This window comes from Ochotona princeps, chromosome 13 (assembly GCF_030435755.1).
Source record: "Ochotona princeps isolate mOchPri1 chromosome 13, mOchPri1.hap1, whole genome shotgun sequence".
NCBI classification, from domain to species: domain Eukaryota; kingdom Metazoa; phylum Chordata; class Mammalia; order Lagomorpha; family Ochotonidae; genus Ochotona; species Ochotona princeps.
The window spans coordinates 25,367,266-25,388,452 of record NC_080844.1 but is presented as its reverse complement, the minus strand read 5'-3'; the positions used below and the strand labels follow the sequence as shown (position 1 = coordinate 25,388,452).

Sequence of the window (21,187 nt, the reverse complement as noted above, 5' to 3'; positions counted from 1 at the left end):
GCCTAGAGTGTATTTTGCAGGTTTCTACTCCTACTGGTAGTGCAGGTGGCATATGTAAATATTCCTCAAAAGGATGCCGCTGCTCTGAAGGTCCAATAGGCATATTTTCCCACAAGTAACCTTATATACAATCAATACTACAGACTACACAAGCATAGCTGTGAGCAATAAAAATCAAGAAGTTATTTAATCATGCAAGGATTTATATTCTACAAGGATACTTCAACTAAGGGTATCTTTAAATCATTTAACTAAATCTTACTGCCTTATTGACCACTATATTGATGAGGACTATTGAGACTTAAATGACAGAAATGCAACTCCAACTAGATTAAGAAAAGCAAAACCAAACTCTCATGCAATTAGGAGGCAAGCTGGGTGGCTCACAACTTTTAAGGGAGTATTGCAGGAACTCGGAACCAGAACATCCTTGAGGAATCTTTCTTGTCTTGGTTCACTGCAGTCTTTCAGGCTATGTGGGCAGAACCTCAACCTTCTACAACCAAGAGAGCTCAAGGTCCTTTACTGCTGCGAAATTATTATATATTGTGACCAGTCCAATCTGGGTGGATCCTTATAAATGGTGGTCTGAATTAATTATCCCATTAAGATTTCACATGGAAGTAACTTTCCCAAATATAAGAGAACATGGCTAAGCGGAATAGGAAAACTAACTACACTTAAAATTCTGCTATTATTGAAAATGACATGCCTCTACCTTTGCACAATCTCAAGAATCAGAACAGTGTTTAATGTTCACAATACTAGATCAAGGCAGTGAGGATTAAAGAACAAGACATTATCCCTGCCATGACTGGATTTACAACAGGGAAAAAATGAAAAAAACAAACAAATGGTTAAAAAAAAAAAAGGTAATGAGAAAAATGTATGGCAGTGCAAAAGAAAATTGCCATGTGGCAAACATGACACAATCAATGATGCCACTTACAAATGATAATTACTACAGCAGAAAACAGCTAATGTTTGTACTGTAATGAGAACCACTGAATGCAAGGCCAGTCAAGGCATTAACAAGTGGATGGAAGCTCTCTCTTCCTTCCTCTGTAAATATTCCAAGCAAATAAAACCCTCAATCTTTGTTCTTTAAAGCAGAGTACTCCAGTCCTGTGTGCAAATGTAACAAGGTGATATCAGTGACTATGTGTGAAATATTCAGCCCTTTCCTCCCTCCAAAAAGGGCGGACAACATTGGAATAAATTATTTCATCATGCCATGATGTTTTGACACAACTAAAACTGTATGTAGGCCAAAGCAGTCACAATCAAAACCAGTACCTGGCCCTCAGTGGAATTAGCTTGGAGAATGTCTCAACCAACAGCTTTCCTGTGTGTGTGCATTCCCCAATTTTCAAATTCAGAATCGTTTTTAATATGGTATAAATTCCTAAGTATATACAGGGCACAATAGATTTAACCAACTAGTAGCTTAGGAAAAAAAAATCTCCAAATTTTAGAATTCACCCAAAGCAGCATAGCTCAACTAAGCAACACCAGGCTCTGACTAGCACCTTTTCATCTGCTCACTGAAGTTGAAATAAACACTCCACAGAAAACCTCAGATGTTCTAAGCAGAAACAAGCAGGTCACTCCAGCACCTGAGGTCAGTATTCAAACATTGATCTCATTTCCTTAATAGAGTTTTGACACATTCTTAATTTTTGAAACACTCCAACTCCATGGAGCAAGGGCAGTGAAGCTGCTGCCTTCGACTTTGGCTCTTGGTCACTCGGGTTTCTCTAAACACTAAAACAAAAGCATCACGAACACCCAGAAAAATGAGTTTCAGAGGTAAGCTTATGCTGATGTAAAAAAATTCACCAAATAAAATTTAATCGTTCAAAAATTCCAAATAAGTATGCCATAAAAAAGGTACATGAATTTCAAAGTCTTGCACCAAACAACTTTAATTGCATTATCTCCTAACTACATAGGAAATGCTGAGTTTCTATCCTACAATGGGATTGAGGCCAACAGTGGTCCCAAGAAACTAAAGGGTTGTAATCTATCACTTGAAGGACAGTATCCATCTAATTCAATGACTCACTCTGTGGGTGAGGAAACACAAGCTATTAACGTGCATTGCATTTTTCTCATATCTTTTGTACTACCTTTTATTTACCAAATCCCTACCATGAAATCTTCACCTTCTAAGATGTCCCCAAATAACTTGCATCTACTGAGTTACAGGAGATCATATTCACCAAAAGCCCTTGGTAAACAACATACCCTTTACCCTCCCAAGCGGACAGAATTTCCAAGGTAACAGGGATTAGATAGGTTTTCTGACTACATATCCAATCACCAGGATTTAAAAACCTGTATTTAAAGTCACTTGCTCAGTAATGACCATTCTAGCCATAGGTGAAAAAATTGAAATGGTCAGTCATACAGTAAATCCAAGCTTCTATCAGACCTTCCTCATGATTATTCCAGCTAATTTAAATCAGGCTGCTTACGGAGTAAGAATCACAAACAGCAGCATTATCAATTAGACCATTTAATTACTAAACCTAGTGATTTCAGCCAAATACATGTTTCGTACATCAGAAACTTTGTTGCAGGCTGCTAATAAACAGTCAAAATTTCTAAGTTAAGTCATGCTTGAAAGCCAAGATAAGCAACTCCTTCCAATGGTTATTACTTCTGACCAAGGCACAAACATTTACTTTGACAATGGCTTTCATAACACTCCTAAAAATAGGATAGCTCATAAACGTTCCAAACTGTTCTTCTGTGCTGTAGACGGCCCTGTTGGCATACTATAATGTGAGTTACTGAAGACTCCTTGAAATCTAGCATCATGTCACAATACACTGTTTAGTGTTCTCACAAATAAAAATACCAGCAGAAAAATATTCCCCTTCAGGCAGGCTATACGGGAAGTAACTGACACAAAGATTCAGAGCATACGTATACTTCAGGAATTAATGAAGTTTGAGCTTAGCACACTTTCCTAAATTTTAATAGTTCTAACTACAACAAACCTGTTCTAAGGATCGAAACGCTGCAAGCTACCTCAAATTCTCCCTGATTCCTAACAACACTGGATTTATAGCTTTATTATAGTAACAAATCATTGTTACAGTGAGATCTACACACATTTACAGCTTTATATTTAAATTCATATAGAACAATATTTACATTTTTAAGTTACAGTTTTGAAATTAGAAGTAAAGAACAGCTCAAGTTTTACAACAAAGAAACATATATAAGACAAAAACAGAGTTAACAGTAAAAACATAACTATTCATTCTTGATAGAATATGTGGAAACTTGTCGGGGAGCTAAATCTTCTTAATTTGATTTTCCACATCATGAAAATATGGATGATTTAATGCCATTTTGCCAGAAATCCGTTTGGCAGGATCGTAGACTAACATTTTCTGGAGAAAGAAAAAGAGAAAAAGACATTTCTTTACCATACAGCATTAACTCTTTTAATGAGTACATGCTAAATGAGTATTTCAACCAGTTTAACACTAAGCCAGTCATGTCTCATCTTTTCATATTCCATTCACCTTGTAGCTGTAGAATAACCCATTGCTGAAATCATAAACATTGCCAAACATTTTTTTACAGATTTTCACAAGACACAAGTATTCAAAAATAGCTTCAAAAGCAGCACAAATTTAGAAAACACATCCAGCTAATTATATTTTCTTTGATAATTAAATGATCATGAGACATTTACATTTCTGAAATGGTGGCAATTAACTCCAGTGGTTTCTGATCTAGTTTTCTATAGAGAAAAATCCATAGTATATTGTTCTATAAACATGGCTACAAATCAGTCACTGAATGAACCACAAACAACCTGGCATTAAAGTTAATTTGTACAGCATCAGAAAAGCTGAAGTGAGGACTGATTTTAAATTTGATCTAAAAGAAATTAATCTTAAAATGAAACCAATAAGCAGACTACAGATACTGTTACGAACAAGCCATCATCTCCACAGTTAGGTTCCCAGGACTCTGTGAAGCGCTCGGGACAGATCTATTTCCTCCAAAGGAGGACACTGAGGCTCAAAGAAACGAATATCCCAAGTTCATAAAGCCAAGGAGCATGAAACCATGTCTAGTTTATGATGATGGTTCTCAACCGGGAAGGCTTTGCTGCTGAGGCGACAACTGACAACATTCAGAGACAGATTTGGCTGTCCTAAAAGAAGAGTGTACTATCTAGAGGTCTAGAGGGTACAGGACAGCGATACTGCTAAACATGATGTGATACAATATGGATGATTCTAGCAAGACTTTAGCAGGTCAAGGTGTCAATGTGCTAGACAGAGGAATAAAATATACAGTATTTGGGTTTCCGCTTCATTACAACTTAGAAATCATAGAAGTCAAAACAGCAGATTGGCCCAGAACTGTAGAAGATCCTTTAAGTGAAATCAACAATGCTGGTGTCCTGGTACCAAAGATCTTTGCAATTTGCCTAACAGGTTCTTTTTAAAATACTATCAGGTTCTACTTTGTTTCTTCAAAAATATTACTAATCGACAACAGAAATTTAACCTAGGAGGAAAATTTTTAAGGAGTGCATCAATCCTAACCTTTATGATGGAGAAACTACATAAAAAAAGAGTTAATGCTGTAAACTATTTTAATAACTAAAAATAAGAAGCAGTAAGAGGCCACACAACCTGGTGGCCTAGCAGCTAAAGTCCTCAGCTTGCATGCACCAGGATCCCATATGGGCGCTGGTTCATGTCCCAGCTGCTTCCCATCCAGCTCCCTGCTTATGGCCTGGGAAAGCAGTCAAGGATGGCGCAAAACCTTGGGACCCTGCACCCACATGGGAGACCTGGAAGAGGCTCTGGGCTCCTGGTGTTGGATTGGCGCAGCTCCAGCTGTTGGGGCTGCTTGGGGAGTGAATCAACAGACTGAAGATTTTCCTTTTTGTATATCTGACTTTTCAATAAATAAATAAATAAATAAATACATAAATAAATAAATCTTTAAAACAAAAATGCAGTAAGAAAATCCCTCTAAGGTAAATTAAAAAGGAGATTTAATAAAAAGTTGAGTTGCTTGCTTTTCCTTCAGACTACCTATAATAATGTCACAGCAAAACAAACCCCCAAATTCTTTTCTCAAAACCACCAGTGTTTCCCGATGACTGAAACAGGACCAGTAACACAACAAAACCTTCCCCAGAAGGCGGCAAGGATTTAAGGAACACATTCAGGATAATCAGTAAGGGCCAAGTGAGTATAAGGGGTACTCCTTACCGAGAGCAAATCCAAGCCGTTTTCATCCAAATTCTTGACGTGGGATGCCAAGCTTCCTGGTTTCCACTTTGGAAATGTATTCTTGTAGTCCTGTAAAGATTCCACTTCCGGCCACACTTCATTATTGGGAGTGCCCAAGGCTCTAAAAGTCAGAGCAAAATAAAACATTAAAGCATAAACAACATTTTCTACATACGTATTGCCTTACTACTTCAAGCACGGCATGTTTGGGTCAAAATATATATGTGTGTGTGTGTATATATATATATATGTATGTATATCGGTATGTGTATATATATACATACCTGAAAATCCTGAAGAGCTGATCAATTTCTGAATCTCCATGGAAAAGTGGTTTCTTGGTTGCCAACTCTGCAAATATGGTGCCTATACTCCAAATGTCAACTGGAGTTGAATACCGAGCTGACCCCAGCAGTACTTCTGGAGATCTATACCAGAGTGTTACTACCTATGAAGCAAATTTTTACACTGAATAAGCATGGTGCAGAAAATTACCTGCATTTAAACATATATACTGCATTAGGACGATTCTTCAGAAAGTTGTATGAATACAAGTGATAACACAAAGTTAATAAAACATTAAAATTGAAGATACCATCACTTTAAACTTCCATGTATCAGGATAAAAACAAAAAGCATACTAAATCTTTTCTTAACATTAAGAGATCAAAACAGCCTTACCTTTTTAAAAGTAAAATGACAATGAAATGGGCTTATGGGTGATATACAAAGTGCTGGACTACTTACCGCCAACATGGCACTATGAACTAGTCAAAGAACAATTTACTGTAATCTAAAATTAAGCAACCAATTCAGTGTATGTAATTTATCCTAATGATACAGTTGCCACTTTTAACTAAAACAAAGCCTGTGAGGTCAGGGATGGGCTGATACAGTTCCAAGGTGTAAGCCACCACGGGCGCAGCTGGCAGCCCTTGGTTCAAGCACCCGCTACTCTGCACTGCCAACCCAGCTTCCTGTTCATGTATCTGGAGGCAACATAGTGACTGCCAGAGCACCTGGACTCCCACACCCACCGTCAGTCCTACTCCTTGGACTTCACCTGCTCTGGCCCTGAATGTTGCACACATTTGAGTAGCGAACCGGCAGATGGAAGATCTTTCTCATCACTCTTCCTTCCAAATAGATAAGCAGGTGAGATCAGTAGCATTTTTTAAGTCACGTAGAATCATGCAAAGTAACAGGTCAAGACATGGGACCAAATGAGCACAGTTAAATTGTGCTCTGGAGACAACCCTCACCCCGGAGGACACCTAGCTCCAGTGGAAAACATGTTCCCTTTCTCTCCATAAACAGGAATTGAAATTCCAAGCCATCAAATGTAACAGGGACCGACCACTATTAAACTCCCATTTAGAAGCTTCAAATAGTGCCTTCTTCCCGCAAATAGTAAAATCTGTTATCTGGCATACCAGATACGGTCCAATTAGGTGACAGAAACCCCATGGTAATATTAAATGTGAAAGTTTAACATGAAGAATCAGATTGGCGTGTAAGAAACGCTTGTGAAAACTATAGGCTGGCAGAACTTGTTTCTCCCGCCATGCCTCTCTTGTATCCTCCACTGACTAATCTGATCTGAACACAGCAGTTGGCAAAGACCAGTCCAGGGCTCCCACTCCACTGTCACACAGCACACACCCAAAGGCAATAATGGAGATACTGTTACAAAGTAGACCTTTTCATTGCTTTTTTTTTTTTCACTTGACTTAAATACAACCACAAACATTCTAAGCAGCAAAACCCATTTTCCTACTTACCTCATGTGTATACACTCTTATAGGTATTCCAAAAGCCCTGGCAAGGCCAAAATCGGCCAGCTTAATAGTTCCCTTGTCATCAATCAGTAGGTTTTGAGGTTTTAAGTCTCTATGAAGAACTCTTCTAGAGTGACAAAACACAATCCCCTGTAGGATCTGGTACAAGTAACTCTGAAAACAGAAATTATGTTAGATGATTTAGATCATATATGATTTTCTAAAACTAAGTTTTGGCAATGATGTGCCAAAACAATAACAGTTACACAACATGAGTACTTAACAAGAACTACATGCAAAGATATTCTTTGCAGCACTCATCCTATTTGTCCATCAACTTGGAAATGGTCTAAGCAATTATATCCAAAAGACTGGAAAAGATACATTTTTATGTCAACCCATATGTAGTAAAGTAGCATGCATGTACAAGGATATCTCAAAAGTATGAGAAAAAAATTAAATGAAAACTTAACAGTTAGGGGCAGATTTGCAACTAAGCTGCTGAGGACACACAACGTGGAATACCACTTTCAATTCCAGCTGCTTGGCTTCTGACCCAGCGCTCTGCCAATGAGCCCGGCAAGCAGCAGACGATGGCTCCAGTCCCCGAGACCTGCATGCAGTGAGCTGCAGGCTTCAGCCTCAGCCAGCCCACACCGTGCAGCCAACTGGGGGAGTGGAAAATCAGTAATGGCAGAACTCCCTCTGTCGCTCTGCCCTTCAAACAATTATTTTTTGGTACAAAAGATTATTCACTTTCCATAACAACTTCTTGTATTTATAAGATGCCATTCATGAAAGTACAAAATTATGAGTAAAACTCTCATCAGCTAACTCTAAGGAGTGGCTCAGTAGAGCTGGATATCATAAATGTCCACAATAAACTAGCTGAAATATTTTTGAAATATAGATCAACTTCCCCATCTTCACGCTACCCTTAGCTTTTGGTACTTTGTCCTACACACATTTGACAAAGACCAGAAGTACTCTATGCTTTTGATAGTCTGTTTTAAGGTCTGGTTCATAAAGCCTTGGATTAACGACATTAACAGGACAAAAACTTCATCTAATTATAGTCAATAAAAATGGAGCATTTGGGAAAAGATGAGATCATTTGTGTGGAACCTCCATGTTCAAATCACAGGAGCCTTGAGGGCTGTCCTCCCACTCTGTGAGGCCCTGTGCCACCTGGAACTGCTAGCAAGAACATCCTGAGCTCAACAGGAGTCCAGTTAAGGCCCCCTCCCTTCAGAAGTGCCTTATCTTAGGCATGTTATCACCCAAAAGTTGACTAATACATTTAATTTCCAACAATATATACTTAACAGTTCTATATTATCTTGGACACTGTTTGGTAGTAAGATGGTTGTTAATTTATTTAGTCTATATAGACAATTAGGGGAAGATAAATAAAATACTTTTTTCACTGTTCTACTTACTAACACTTCCTCCAAGTAAATTCCCACAAAATTCACAGACCTGTAGAGTAGGCTCTTCACATTCACAGAGCATAAATATTAGAAGTTAGGTCAGACTCTTACCTTAACAAGTGAGGAATCCATAAACTGACCAGGAGGAATTGAGTCCAAGTATTTCTTAAGATCCATGGAAAGGAATTCAAAGATGAGATACAACCTGGAATCCTGCATAAGCACATCCTGGAGGCTGAAGAAGAAAATAGCTTTATGAGCAAAAAAAGTCCAGCAAGCATTTTTTTCACTTCACTCTTTCACAAAATAAAACTACTTCTGTAAGCCTCAGTGACTATTATAAAAAGTGAGGAAAGAGACTGATGGCTTCCCCAATGGAGAAAAACACAAAAGGAGAATTTCAGGAAGAAACCCAAGGACAGTGACAGGCAAGGAACACTTCTGTTGGGACACCTGCAATCCACATCAGAATTCCTGCTTGCAGTTTCTTGTTCTGCCTGCTACTGAAGCACCCCTTGGGCAGGTAGTGGTGACAGTCCAGGGACTGGACGGAGCACTCCTTGGGGAGTAGTGGTGACAGTCCAGGGACTGCACGGAGCACTCCTTGGGCAGGTAGTGGTGACAGTCCAGGGACTGGACGGAGCACTCCTTGGGGAGTAGTGGTGACAGTCCAGGGACTGGACGGAGCACTCCTTGGGGAGTAGTGGTGACAAGTCCAGGGACTGCACGGAGCATTCCTTGGGGAGTAGTGGTGACAGTCCAGGGACTGAATGGAGCACTCCTTGGGGAGTAGTGGTGATAAGTCCAGGGATTGCACGGAGCATTCCTTGGGGAGTAGTGGTGACAAGTCCAGGGACTGCACGGAGCATTCCTTGGGGAGTAGTGGTGACAAGTCCAGGGACTGCACGGAGCACTCCTTGGGGAGTAGTGGTGACAGTCCAGGGACTGCACGGAGCACTCCTTGGGGAGTAGTGGTGACAAGTCCAGGGACTGCACGCCTGCCACCAACGTGGGAGACCTGGACTGAGTTCCTGACCCATGGTTTTGACCCCTGCACTCATTGCAGATATTTGTGTAGAAATCACCAGCAGATATAATCTTTTTCCATCTCTCAATGTTTTTTTTAAAGACTTTCATTTGAAAGGCAGAGTTATGTAGGGAGCAGAGAGGCCCAGAGAAACAGAGATCTTCCAACTGCTGGTTCACTACTCAGACAGGGTCAACTAGCAGAACTGGGTTAGCCAGGAAGTTCATCCAGGTCTCCCATGCTGGTGGTAGGGGACCGAGGACTTAAACCAGTGCCCACAGGGATGCTGGCATTGCAGGTGACAGCTGAAGCCACTATACCGCAACACCAGCCACTCAAATAACCTTTGTCTTCCCACTGAAGAACATTATCGACTTCAGAGTATAATCTCACCTAATTCCAGCCTAGCAAAATGCAACTAGCCACTATCTTAGATTGTCCCTACAACATCCAATTGAAATGCTTTAAAAAGTTCTTTTCTCATCCAACTAGGCTACCTGTCATAGGGTTCCCGTTAAGGCATCTTTAGAGCCTAGAGCTCCCAGGCTGGGAGAGTTAACAAAGCTTTATTTTCTATCATGGCTGCTTTATCTTGCTTTTCAGACCTTAGTACTAATTCATATCCCCAGGTTACTATAATCACTTTCACTGTTTTAAAGATTTTTGTATTTATTTGTAAGGCCATGTTATAGAGGGAGACAGATCTTAGATCTACTACTGCTTCACTCCCCAGATGGCCCCAACAGCCAGTGCTGGGCCAGGCCAAAGCCAGGAACTTCATACAGGCCTCCCAAGTGGATGGCAAGGGCCAAAGCACTTGGGTTATCAATCTGCTGCTATGCATCAGCAGGGAGCTGGATTGGAAGTGCAGCAGGAGCAGCCAGGACTCACACCAGCGCTCGTATGGGATGTCAGCATTGTTGGTGGCCTCATCTACTATTGTACAATGCTTAACTCCTCTTTTCCTGCTGTAGCAGCCACTTCTACATATGCAGAGAATTCAATAAACCAATAGGTCTCCATCTTCTGTAGCAAGACTAGACCAGAAATTAAGCAATCAACACAAGAAAATTCATTATTTGAAATTGTCTGCAGTAAAGGCTTAAATTCAGAAATACCATACCTGACTATATTTGGATGGCGAAGTTCTTTTAGTAAAGAAATTTCCCGAATTGCAGTGCTAGGAACCCCTTCCTCTTCACTTTCTAGTCTGATTTTCTTCATAGCTACCACTTGACCTGTGGTTTTGTGTCTGCCCTTATAAACAACTCCATAGGTACCTGAAATAGATAAAGTGAATTTCTACCATATGATATACCCCCAAACCTAACATCTTTAAATGATTACAACCCACAAGGTGTCATACAACAGAAATGATTGCTGTGGACAGACGGGAAAATATCTGCTATCCCTTCAGCGCTCCCAAAAACAACCTGATAGCTACAACCTATCACATATACAGTTTAGAAATAAAATTCATACAGTCCTAAGTTTCCCACACATTCAAACTACCATTTAATGCTCCAACACATTTAACACAGAGAACTTTCACAAATCCTATCAAACATCACAACCAACATAAATGAGGTCCCAAACAGCGTAGATTTGGATTCAGAAACTATTACTGACAGGAACCACCATATTTCAGCTTCATGCTTTTGAAGGTACTTTACAGATATATCACAAAAAGTCACAACCTTCATCTAGAAAAGAATGGAAGTTTAAAGACCTTTGATTTGTATTTATATGTATGAGCGATAGAAAACACAATTGGTAACAAGCTAATAAGCTCCAGATGATGCAATGATGTCAAGGGAAGAAACTGCAAGTTCAGAGATGGATATAAGAGGCAAAAATAAAGGAGACTGACTAGTCAGCTAAAACAACTTTACATACATGCTACAAGTGCTTTTTAAACTGAGGTGTCAGTTTAAGGAGGTCTTAAAATCCTTAACCACACAAAAATTTTAATAGTTTTTACTTTGCATAATATCAATATAATTTAAAAAGGCCATTGGACTTCATCATTTCCCTAGGGAGGTTTATATTCTCTAGTTTTATCAGTTTTTCCAGAAGGTAGCAATAAAACCAGCTAAGAACCACTACAAATTACCAACTGCTTAGGTAAGACCATCAAGCAGTTTACACAGCTGCAAACTGATGTTACATAATTTATTCTAAAAATTTTAAAAGAAAATTCTGCCTAACAGTCTTTCTTCCTAAATACCACTGACACTTTAAAGACAGAAGATAAAATTCAGGCATCAGTGTGATGGCTCAATTGGCTAACTTTCCACCTACAAGCATTATCCCAGATGGGCGCCCTGACTCATGTCCTGCTGTTCCATTTCCTATCCAGCTCTTTGCTGTGGTCTGGGAAAGCAGAGAAGGACAACCCAAAGTCTTGGAACCCTGCAACTGCAACTGCATAGGAGAGCTGGAAGAAGCTCCTGGATCCTGGCTTTGGATCAGCTCACCTCTAGCCATTGTGGCCATTTTGGGAGTGAATCAGCAAATGGAAGATCTCTCTGTAAATCTGTCTTTCCAATAAAAATAAACAAATCTTTAAAAAAAAAAAACTGGATAAAATCCATTCCAGGCTATTTATGACTGAATTTTGGGTTGTACCTTGGAATAAGAAAAATTATTTCCATTATTAACCATATTTACTCCTCAGTCATCCTACAAGTAAGGAGCTTGCCGTGCAATTCACATTTTAGAGTATATATATTATACTTCCAGTGAACACAAAAGGTAGGCAAGCCATAGGCACACTCATCTGGCTTGTCATCCTAGGAAGATCAACATTTGCATACTATAATCAAACAGCTCATGCTAATTTCAGAATAATGTTCTTCTAATATTCTTCCCTCTCCCTTATCTATATAATCTCCTTTGGTCCTAATCCACACAATTTAGTCAGGATCAGCCAGGGGCCAATACTCAACATGTGTTAAACTGTATCCTGGAGATTCGGTGCCCTGTACCCTCGCTGTTTCTACCAACGATCGCTCCTTCTGAGGTAATGAAATATGACTTAATAAAGCAAAGTATTCTATTGGCTTGTCATCAAAGAGTATTTATGAAACTTATAATATATGCTCTAAAATGAAGTTTCCATTCTATATAGAGAAAACTTTCCAAATAATTGACTTGCCATGACAAATTCCACCACCACAGACATAGCTACTGTCCCTTACCCAAAAGCCTTTTTCTCAAGACCAGGAATCCAAAGACTGGCATGACAAAATAAAAGTCACTTCACAATGTAGGAAATGAAAAGAGCATGAATGTATTTAGGAAGCAAATTTCATCCTTAAAATACCAAGGTCGGGCCCAGCGCCGTGGCCTAGTGGCTAAAGTCCTCGCCTTGAACGCCCAGGATCCCATATGGACACCGGTTCTAATCCCGGCAGCTCTACTTCCCATCCAGCTCCCTGCTTGTGGCCTGGGAAAGCAGTTGAGGACAGCCCAAAGCCTTGGGACCCTGCACCCGTGTGGGAGACCTGGAGGAAGTTCCTGGTTCCCGACTTCGGATTGGCGCAGCACCGGCCGTTGCAGCTCACTTGGGGAGTGAATCATTGGACGGAAGATCTTCCTCTCTATCTCTCCTCCTCTCTGTATATCTGACTTTGTAAAAAAAAAAAAATCTTAAAAAACAAACAAACAAACAAACAAACACAAAAAAAACCCCACCAAGTTCAGGAGGGAGAAAAAGCAAGAATGTTCAAAATGCATTAAATGCCAAATGAAATGCACAAACTTGGGTGGAGTTTTGTTAATGCATTTTTTAAAATTTATTTACTTTTATTGCAAAGTCAGATTTAAAGAGAGAAGGAGGAAGAGAGAAAGATTTTCGAACCACTGGTTCACTCCCCAAGTGGCCACAAGGGCCAGAGCTGCACCAATCTGAAGCCAGGAGCCTCCTCTGGATCTCCCATGTGGGTGGCAGGGTCCCAAGGCTTTGGGCCGTCCTCGACTGCTTTCCCAGGCCACGAGCAGGGAGCTGGAAGGGAAGTGGAGCATCCAGGACACAAACCAGTGCCCACATGGAGTCCCAGCGCATGTAAGGTGAGAACTTCAGCCAATAAGTTCTGTACCGGGCACATAAATGCATTTTCCACAACGTATTTGAAATGGATCAAAAAGAAAATCAGCAGCGAACAATAAAGTGTGACAAAAGACTAACATCCTGATAAAGGTATTACAGGTTCACTGGAGAGGTCTTACGCCTTATCCACAGTTTCAGAAGGGTAACATGGCACAGTGGGTTAAGCTGCTGCTAGAGACACTGGTCATCTCACATGGGCGCTGGCTGGAGTTTCTGGCTGTTCCACTTGCCACTGGCTTCTTGCTAACACACCTTGGGAAGCACCAGACTGCCAAGTACCTGGGCCCCTGCACCAATGTGGGAAATTTGGATGGAGTTCCAAGATCCTGGCCTTGGCCTGGGCCAGCCCATTTCTGAAGTAAACCAGCAGACAGAAAGATTCTTTCTTTCTCCCTCTTTCTAACTCTTGCTTTCAAGTAAATAAATCTTAAAATAAAAAAAAGTTTAAAATAAAAGTAGAGGTGGCGGGGAACACTCAGCTTTGACCAGGCACCTCGAAGAACTAAAGCAAAATCCCATACAGACAGTATCGTGAGGGCCTCAAGCTATTTCCATGAATTTTCAAAAACAATGTCCAGTATGTAACCCGCAACAGCTAGGCGCTGGAGTAGGCGAACTATACCAACCATGAAAGAGGCAAACAGTTTAAGCACAGACACAGAGAAACAGGTAACACAGTTATCAGATATTTCAATGTCTTCTGTGGACTGAACACTGCTGCCAAGTTGTGGGCAAACATGAACAAGACAAAAATCCCAGCTCTTTGGGAGCTAAAATTTGGCATATTAAAAAAACCCAAAAAACCACAGAATACTTTTGGACTAGAGAAAAAATTAACACACTGGAAGGTTGTTGCTCCAGGGAGAAGGAACAGCCACTGCCAAGGGTCCAGGGGCCAAGCAGCAGGGCCCACTGAGGGAACGGGGTCAGCCTTGTTGGTGTAATAAGATTAAGGTGCTGCCTGCAACGCTGGTTCAAGTCCCAGCTGCTCCATTTCCAATCCAGCTCCCTGCTAAGGCACCTGGGAAGGCAGCAGCAGACGGCCTGCCTTTGCCTGGCCCAGTCCTAGCTACTGCCACCATCTGGAAAGTGAACCAGCAGAGAGATCTTTCTCTGTATCTCTGCCTTTGAAATAAATAAATCTTTTGAGCGGCACTAGAGGAGTCTGGCAGTGGACTACCATAAGAAAAAGACAGTTACAGAGATGGTGATCCCAAGAGCAAATGGGTACAGTCTGATAGTTTTTCGAGATTAAAGCATTCAAACAGATGCTATCCACAGTTCACGTCACCATACAGCCCACACATTATGTCACATTTTGTAGTGAGAACAGTTACCCTGTTTACTGGGGCAGAAATTGAAATGCAGAGAAGGTAAGATTTATCACTATGCCATACTTTTAGGACCACGAGAGAGGGCTCTGTGACTCCATTGTGTTCGTTCTACAGTCCAAACTTAAAGTTACATTCTTAACTGCTGTTTTAGTAACGGAAATATGTTAGAATAATGGGAGGAAGGGAAAGGAAATCCATCATAGTCAGAAGAATTTCAATTCTCTTGGTAATAGTTTTGTGTCAAAAATTTATTTTATAAAGAACATACAGCACTGAACATCAGTATTAAACCATACCTTAATGATCAATTTCAAAATTTATATTTGTTCATGTCATAGACTTAGTGGCATTTTTCTATAATTTAAAAAAAATGTATATTATTAAAAACAAACAAAAAATCATATTATTGAAGTTACTCACCCTCTCCAATTTTCTCAATTTTGGTGTAGTCCTCCATTGTTGATGGTATGGTAGATCCTAAAACGAGAGGAAAATATGACCTGATAACATTCCAATAACTCAAAGGCATATTAAGCATTAATAAGATACTGTATGTTAAGCATTTTCAACAGTGCTTTCTGCAGTGCATAGTTAAGCACCATAAATATTCTCATGTTACAATATTTACAAAGGTAAAGACAAGACTCTAAGACATTCCCACCCTCTTAACATCTAAAACACTGGCAACGCCTCATATGTTCCATTACGATATAGTAGAACCCCTTCCATTCCAATTAATCCTCAAATCATGTATCTATTGTTCTCAGACAAAATCAGGACTGTTTTTGTAGAATCAGAGTGTATTTCAAGGAATGCTAATTTACGATATTTCTACAAAGATCCTGCAGAACAAACTACTTCTAGTTATATGGAGAAAGTAAAACTGTATGAAGCTAGTCACACTTAAAAATGAGTTTCAGTTTGTGCTTTTGGCAGTCAACCATGTAAGCTGGTGTGTATGGGTGTATTATGTTTGCAGGAATATTAACACTAAGGATGCTACAAGAGAATGAAAAATGGACTTCCGGAAAGTCTAAATTGCACTCTACATGGTGTCAAGTACCATCAAGAATGGCTTAAAAATAATCCAGGCAGCTCCACCTTCCAAGTTTGCCAAACTTGAGCCCTCATCATAACTCCTATGATTCTCTAACAACTTTTCACTGAGGACAAAAAACATTATAAAGCTGACCCTGCTTACCAGGTCCCTGAAGATTTCCATTTCTCACATTCCCTGGCAAAAAATCCATCTAAGTAGTGGCAATGAAAAAATAATGTTGAACTGCTGTTCGGGAGTTATCAGCGCCTTAAGACATCCCTAAAGCAGAAAACTCAACTCACTTCAACCAATAGCAAACAAATTAACCCAGATTTCAGATCTTAGCTCAGTGATCCTCCCATCACTTCCCAGTTCCATAATCCTCAGTAAAAACGGCTTTGCATGCCTTTCGTTATTTCTCCCAACAGCTGCAGGACGTAAAACACCAACTGGGCCAGCCAGCCTCCTCCTCCCCACCAAGCCCTCCAGGGCACGCAGTGCAAGCCAGCATGAGACTTTGTAAAAACGACCAAAGCTTACTAGAACGCAAACGTGCTTTTTTTCCACCCCCGTTTCTCTGGGCACCATTTAGCTTTCTCTTGCCAACTCCACCGTATAAACCCACCGGCTGGAAAACCTCAGCGACCTCAAATTCGTGTCCCAGCGTTCCCAAGTTCCCGGGTCGCCTTCCCCATGCAAGTCTGGGTTTCGGGGTTCCTGCGGGGCCCTCCGCCCCCCCAAGCAGGTGCGGCCGGGCCTCCCACCCCCCAGGCCGGAAGGGTCTGCGCCGCCGTCCGGCCGGCGCGCAGCGTGCTCGTCGTGCATTTCTGCTTCAGCCCCAGCCCGGAGCCGCCTGCACCGGCTGGGGGGCCTCGGGCCGACCACGGCGGCCACCACCATGGCCTCACTCCGAGGCCACGGGCAGCCCCGGCCCGCCTCAGGTAACGCCGCCAGCAGGACTCCCTCCTCGCCCACTGCGCCCACGTGCGCCCCTCTGCAGCCAGGCCCCGCCGAGGCTCACAGACCCGAGGCCCGGCCAGGCTGAACGTCCCGCCTGGCCCCACAGCCGCCCCTGCTCCGCAGCCCGGACCCCTGAGGACCAGCCCCGTCTTTCAGGACTGTCCTCCCGGCTCCCGAGGGACTCCAGGCCGGCCCGCGGTGCGCGGATGCCCGGCAGCCCCGACCCCGGCCCCTCCAGGGACTCTGCTCGGCTTACTCTCTCCGCCGTGGCCGCGGCCCCAGGTAACAAGTTCCTAACTTCCCAGAGCCAGCTTTGAAACTTCAGTGCCAGCAGTTTCAAACTCACCGCGCTATAGGAACTCAGTTCCACCAATCAGACAGCTCGTAGACTTTCAAAGAAGCCAATCAGAGGGCCAGCTGAGCCTGGGCGGGGCTTCCCGGCCAAGCAGAGCGCGAAAGCGGGAGGAAACGGCGGCTGGGGAAAAAGCAGGAGGGCGGGCGCCAACTGAATCAGAAGGCACGCGCCTTCTGTCTTTCCAGGAGCGCGTCGTCTTCCTGTTTCTAGTCACTGGGAATCTCGTGTTCGTACGGTTTTGATTCTCTCCCAGTCTTGGTTTAGGGTTAGTGGACACTTAGGCTTTTCACTTAGGCTTTTCTGAGTGAGTGAAGTTCTGGCTAGGTTAAAAGAGTATATTTTGGTAACCTTAACAAAGTAATGTGAAAACTCAGCTGTCCACCAAGATGTACACAAAAAATTCCGCTTTTTCATTCATATATACATACGTATGTAGCTGTGGTTTGTTTTGGACTCATTTTTAAACTTTGTGAAATTAACATTTTTATTTCAATGTTTATATATTGAAAGAAGTTAATTTGGCTTTATTTGAGATGGGGAGAGAGATCCTCCATCTGTAAGCCAGGAACTCAATCCCACCTGGGTGGCAAGGACCCCCAGAATGCACCTTAGCCAGAAGGTCAACAGGGTGTGGACCGAAACCTAGGCACGCCTACACAGCCTGCAGGCATTCTAACCTCTGGGCCAAATACTGCCCTATTTATTGAATTTTTCACAAGAGTTTAGGTGCTTTAAGTTTTCAAGTACTTTCACATCAGAACTTTAAACATTATTATTGTTACTTTTATTGGAAAGTCAGATATATACAGAGAGGAGGAGAGACAGAGATAAATATCTTCCATCCGATGATTCACTCCCCAAGTGAGCGCAGTGCCTGGTGCTGCGCCAATCTGAAGCCAGGAACCTAGATCCTCTTCTGGGTCTCCCCTGTGGGTGCAGGAGTCCCAAGGCTTTGGGCTGTCCTCAACTGCTTTCCCAGGCCACACGTAGGGAGCTGGATGGGAAGTGGGACTGCCGGGATTAGAACTGGCTTCCATATAGGATCCCGGCACATTCAAGGCGAGGACTTTGGCCGTTAGGCTACTGCGCTGGGATCCCAGTTTTGTTTTTTGTGCTCACCTGTAGGGACTGCATTCTGACAGAGGAGTTCTATCACATCACCTCCCAGTCACAGATCTCACGCACACCAGTGGATCTTTAGCCCAGACTAAGTTGGTCCACCTCCTGTCCTGGCAGAAACAGTGGCCTTGCCCAACTGGCCCACACCCATTCTGGTTCTTACTGTTGACTGCTACAGCCCAGGTACACCTGGCTCACTCTCAGACTCAGCTCTCACAAGGTTCAGCGGGTGCAGAGACCTAGCCCGGCCTGTCCTACACCCACCCTGGCTATTGTGAGCACCAGTGGATGCTGAAGCCTAGTGCTGTCTGGGACATCCCAGACCTAGTCCACACCCATGCCGATGGACACTACAATCGTGTCCAGTTCATCGCCCACATTTCAGCTCTCACTTTGATAGTAGGAACCGTAGCCCAATAGGGGCATTCCCTTATCTTCCAGACCAAGCTTGCTACCAGCCATCGATCTTGTGCATACCAGTGGTCGCACCAAGCCAGGCAGCATAACCCATCACCCAGCTTGGCCTTTGCCATCAGATGCTGCAGCCTGGCCTGACCCAGCCCATACTACATCCCAACTCTCACTGGGGGGTGCTGCAGCCTAGCTCTGCCCAGCCTGCCCCCATCCCCAGCTTTCATGCAAACTGGTAGGTGTGATAGCCTAGCCTAGCCCAATATGGCATGCACCTCATGCTGGCTCCCACACATGCCAGCGAGCTATGGTTTGACCTGGCCTTGCCTAGTCCTCTTTCCTGCCAGTGCTCCCTCCTGTCTCCTAACCCATAAAGCGCCAACCCACACACCTGTCGGCAAGTGAAACAGCCATGCCCAGCCTGACTGACACTTAGCCCCGACTTATGTGCTAGTCAGCAGGAGTGACAACCCACCAGGAGAGTTCCCCAAGTTCCCCAACCAGGCCCACTCCCAGAACCAGATCTCATGCATGCCAATGGATACTAGGCCCTTACCCAGAAGTAAATTTTCCTCGTTGGATGGTGGAAAATATAGAGAGAGTATATAGAGCAGTAATTAATCTATTATTTCCTGCCAGGACAATTGTAAAGTTGGATCAAGAGAATGATGATACAATCACGAATAGTTCTTCAATCAAGTTAATTGAGGGTGGTAGAGCCAAGTTAGCTAGATTTGCTAATAGCCATCATGCAGCTACCAGGGGAAGAATAGTTTGTAAGCCAGTGTTGGCCTTTGTGTGTGCTGTTGGATGTTGTGGCTTAACCTGCCCCATACCTGTGGATGCTACAGCTTGGACCAGTCTGGCCTGATCCCAACGCCAGTATCCATGACTGATGTTAAGTTCCATGGTCATGCCTAGTTCAGCCTGTCACCACCCCAGACCTCAAGCAGACCAGCTGGTGTGGCGGTCCCACAGGAGTGAGCCCATGAGCCCCCACAGAATCTGCTCCCAGACCCAGATCCCGTTCTCTTATGAGCTAGTTTAGTGTCATGGCCCAACCCTAACATGGTCCCCAACACTCTGGATGTTTGCCCCAACACTCATTGGTGGGTACCGTGGAGAAGCCCTGCGGGGCAGGCCCCCAGTCATGGCTTTTGTGTGCACTAGTAGATGGTGGTTGATACCAAGGAGCCCAGCTCAGATCTCCCACATGGGTGTGTTTATTGGTTTGGCCCCAAAAGTTCCTCTGGTTTCTCTCCTCTAAACCACCCAGTCTCAGCCCCTTCGTTTACCTGCAAGTGCAGTAACCAGGTTGTTGGAAGTCCCCAGAAGTCACTTCTCACCTGTCAAATTCTCCCTGAGAGTCTTCCCTCCCACACATCCCCAGACCTGCTGCCTCCAGCAATCTACAGTCCTCCATGCCTGTGAGTACGCAGATGCTGCAAGCCCAGTCCCTGCCTGGGGCCTTGCCACATTTGTTCATGGGTCCCTAGACCCTGACTGCTGGCGTACTGGTAACTCTGACACATTGGTATATAGTTAATATAAATTTGGCCCAGGATTCCTGCCAGGTATTAGCTGTTTTCTCCCAGCAGTGTAACACCTGCTTAGGTACAATGCAGCTTCAGTAGGTGCCTTCAGCTGGGAGATTGATACCACTATAAGAGCCTTCAGGGGAAGTTTACATTTTAGAAGTTGTATCAAAATCCTAACAAGGTTTCTTTTTCAAATCCATGGAAAGAAACTCTGAAAAAACAGGGCCCTAATACTTAATTTTCATTAGATTCTTGCTGCACCTAGTTCTAGCTCTCCACCTGCACTCCCCACACCCCCACCTCCCGCAGCTGCCCCAGGGAAGCGTGCAAATGCAGTCCCACACTACCACAAATTATGCAATAAAGCTTTCCACATTTCAGGAAATCTCAGGGGTCAGCACATCCAGAGTGCAACGGATATACCTTGACCTTGGAAAACCACCTTCGTGGCAACAGTGCCTCTCCTGCCAGGTAAGTGTGGTGCATCCGACTCTAACGCTAGTGTACAATTTCATATGTATTTGGAGCTTGGAAAAATAATGAGGACCAGTAAAGCTATAATGTTAATGTCATTGAATTGCTGATATTTCTTTATATATATATATGTATTTTTTTATAAATTTGTTATAATCTTTAAATTTGATCATAATACTGCTATGCCTGAGACAAGCCCCCAAGCCAGAACTAAGACAATATAATGGGGAGTGATTCTCAGAGTCTTATCTTTGTAAAGTGAGCTCAGCGAACAAAACAATGGGTTATAATTAGCTCTCTAACCATCAAGTTAAGGAATTAAGATAAAAACTCAT

At 42.8% G+C, this 21,187-nt stretch overlaps 1 protein-coding gene and 1 non-coding gene across 4 annotated transcripts; both read right to left on the bottom strand.

The window, feature by feature from the left end:
• Positions 1–2,967: 2,967 nt before the first annotated feature.
• Positions 2,968–17,432, bottom strand: CDK1 (cyclin dependent kinase 1). Of its 3 annotated transcripts, none has more exons than XM_058671649.1 (8): positions 17,302–17,432; positions 15,377–15,433; positions 10,635–10,791; positions 8,596–8,719; positions 7,058–7,228; positions 5,561–5,724; positions 5,256–5,397; positions 2,968–3,404 (listed from the first exon to the last, which is right to left on the bottom strand). In XM_058671649.1, exons 2-8 carry the CDS (start codon positions 15,411–15,413, stop codon positions 3,306–3,308), a joined length of 894 nt encoding a protein of 297 aa, XP_058527632.1. In that variant the 5' UTR covers positions 15,414–15,433; positions 17,302–17,432; the 3' UTR covers positions 2,968–3,305. The 3 variants fall into 3 exon arrangements, with proteins under 3 accessions (XP_058527632.1, XP_058527630.1, XP_058527631.1); XM_058671647.1 differs by lacking the exon at positions 17,302–17,432 and adding an exon at positions 17,212–17,301; XM_058671648.1 differs by lacking the exon at positions 17,302–17,432 and adding an exon at positions 16,621–16,731.
• Positions 17,433–20,693: 3,261 nt separating this feature from the next.
• LOC118759503 (U1 spliceosomal RNA) lies at positions 20,694–20,857 on the bottom strand. The gene has a single exon (XR_004996231.2). It is a non-coding gene; the product is annotated as a U1 spliceosomal RNA (small nuclear RNA).
• Between the last annotated feature and the right edge of the window lie 330 nt (positions 20,858–21,187).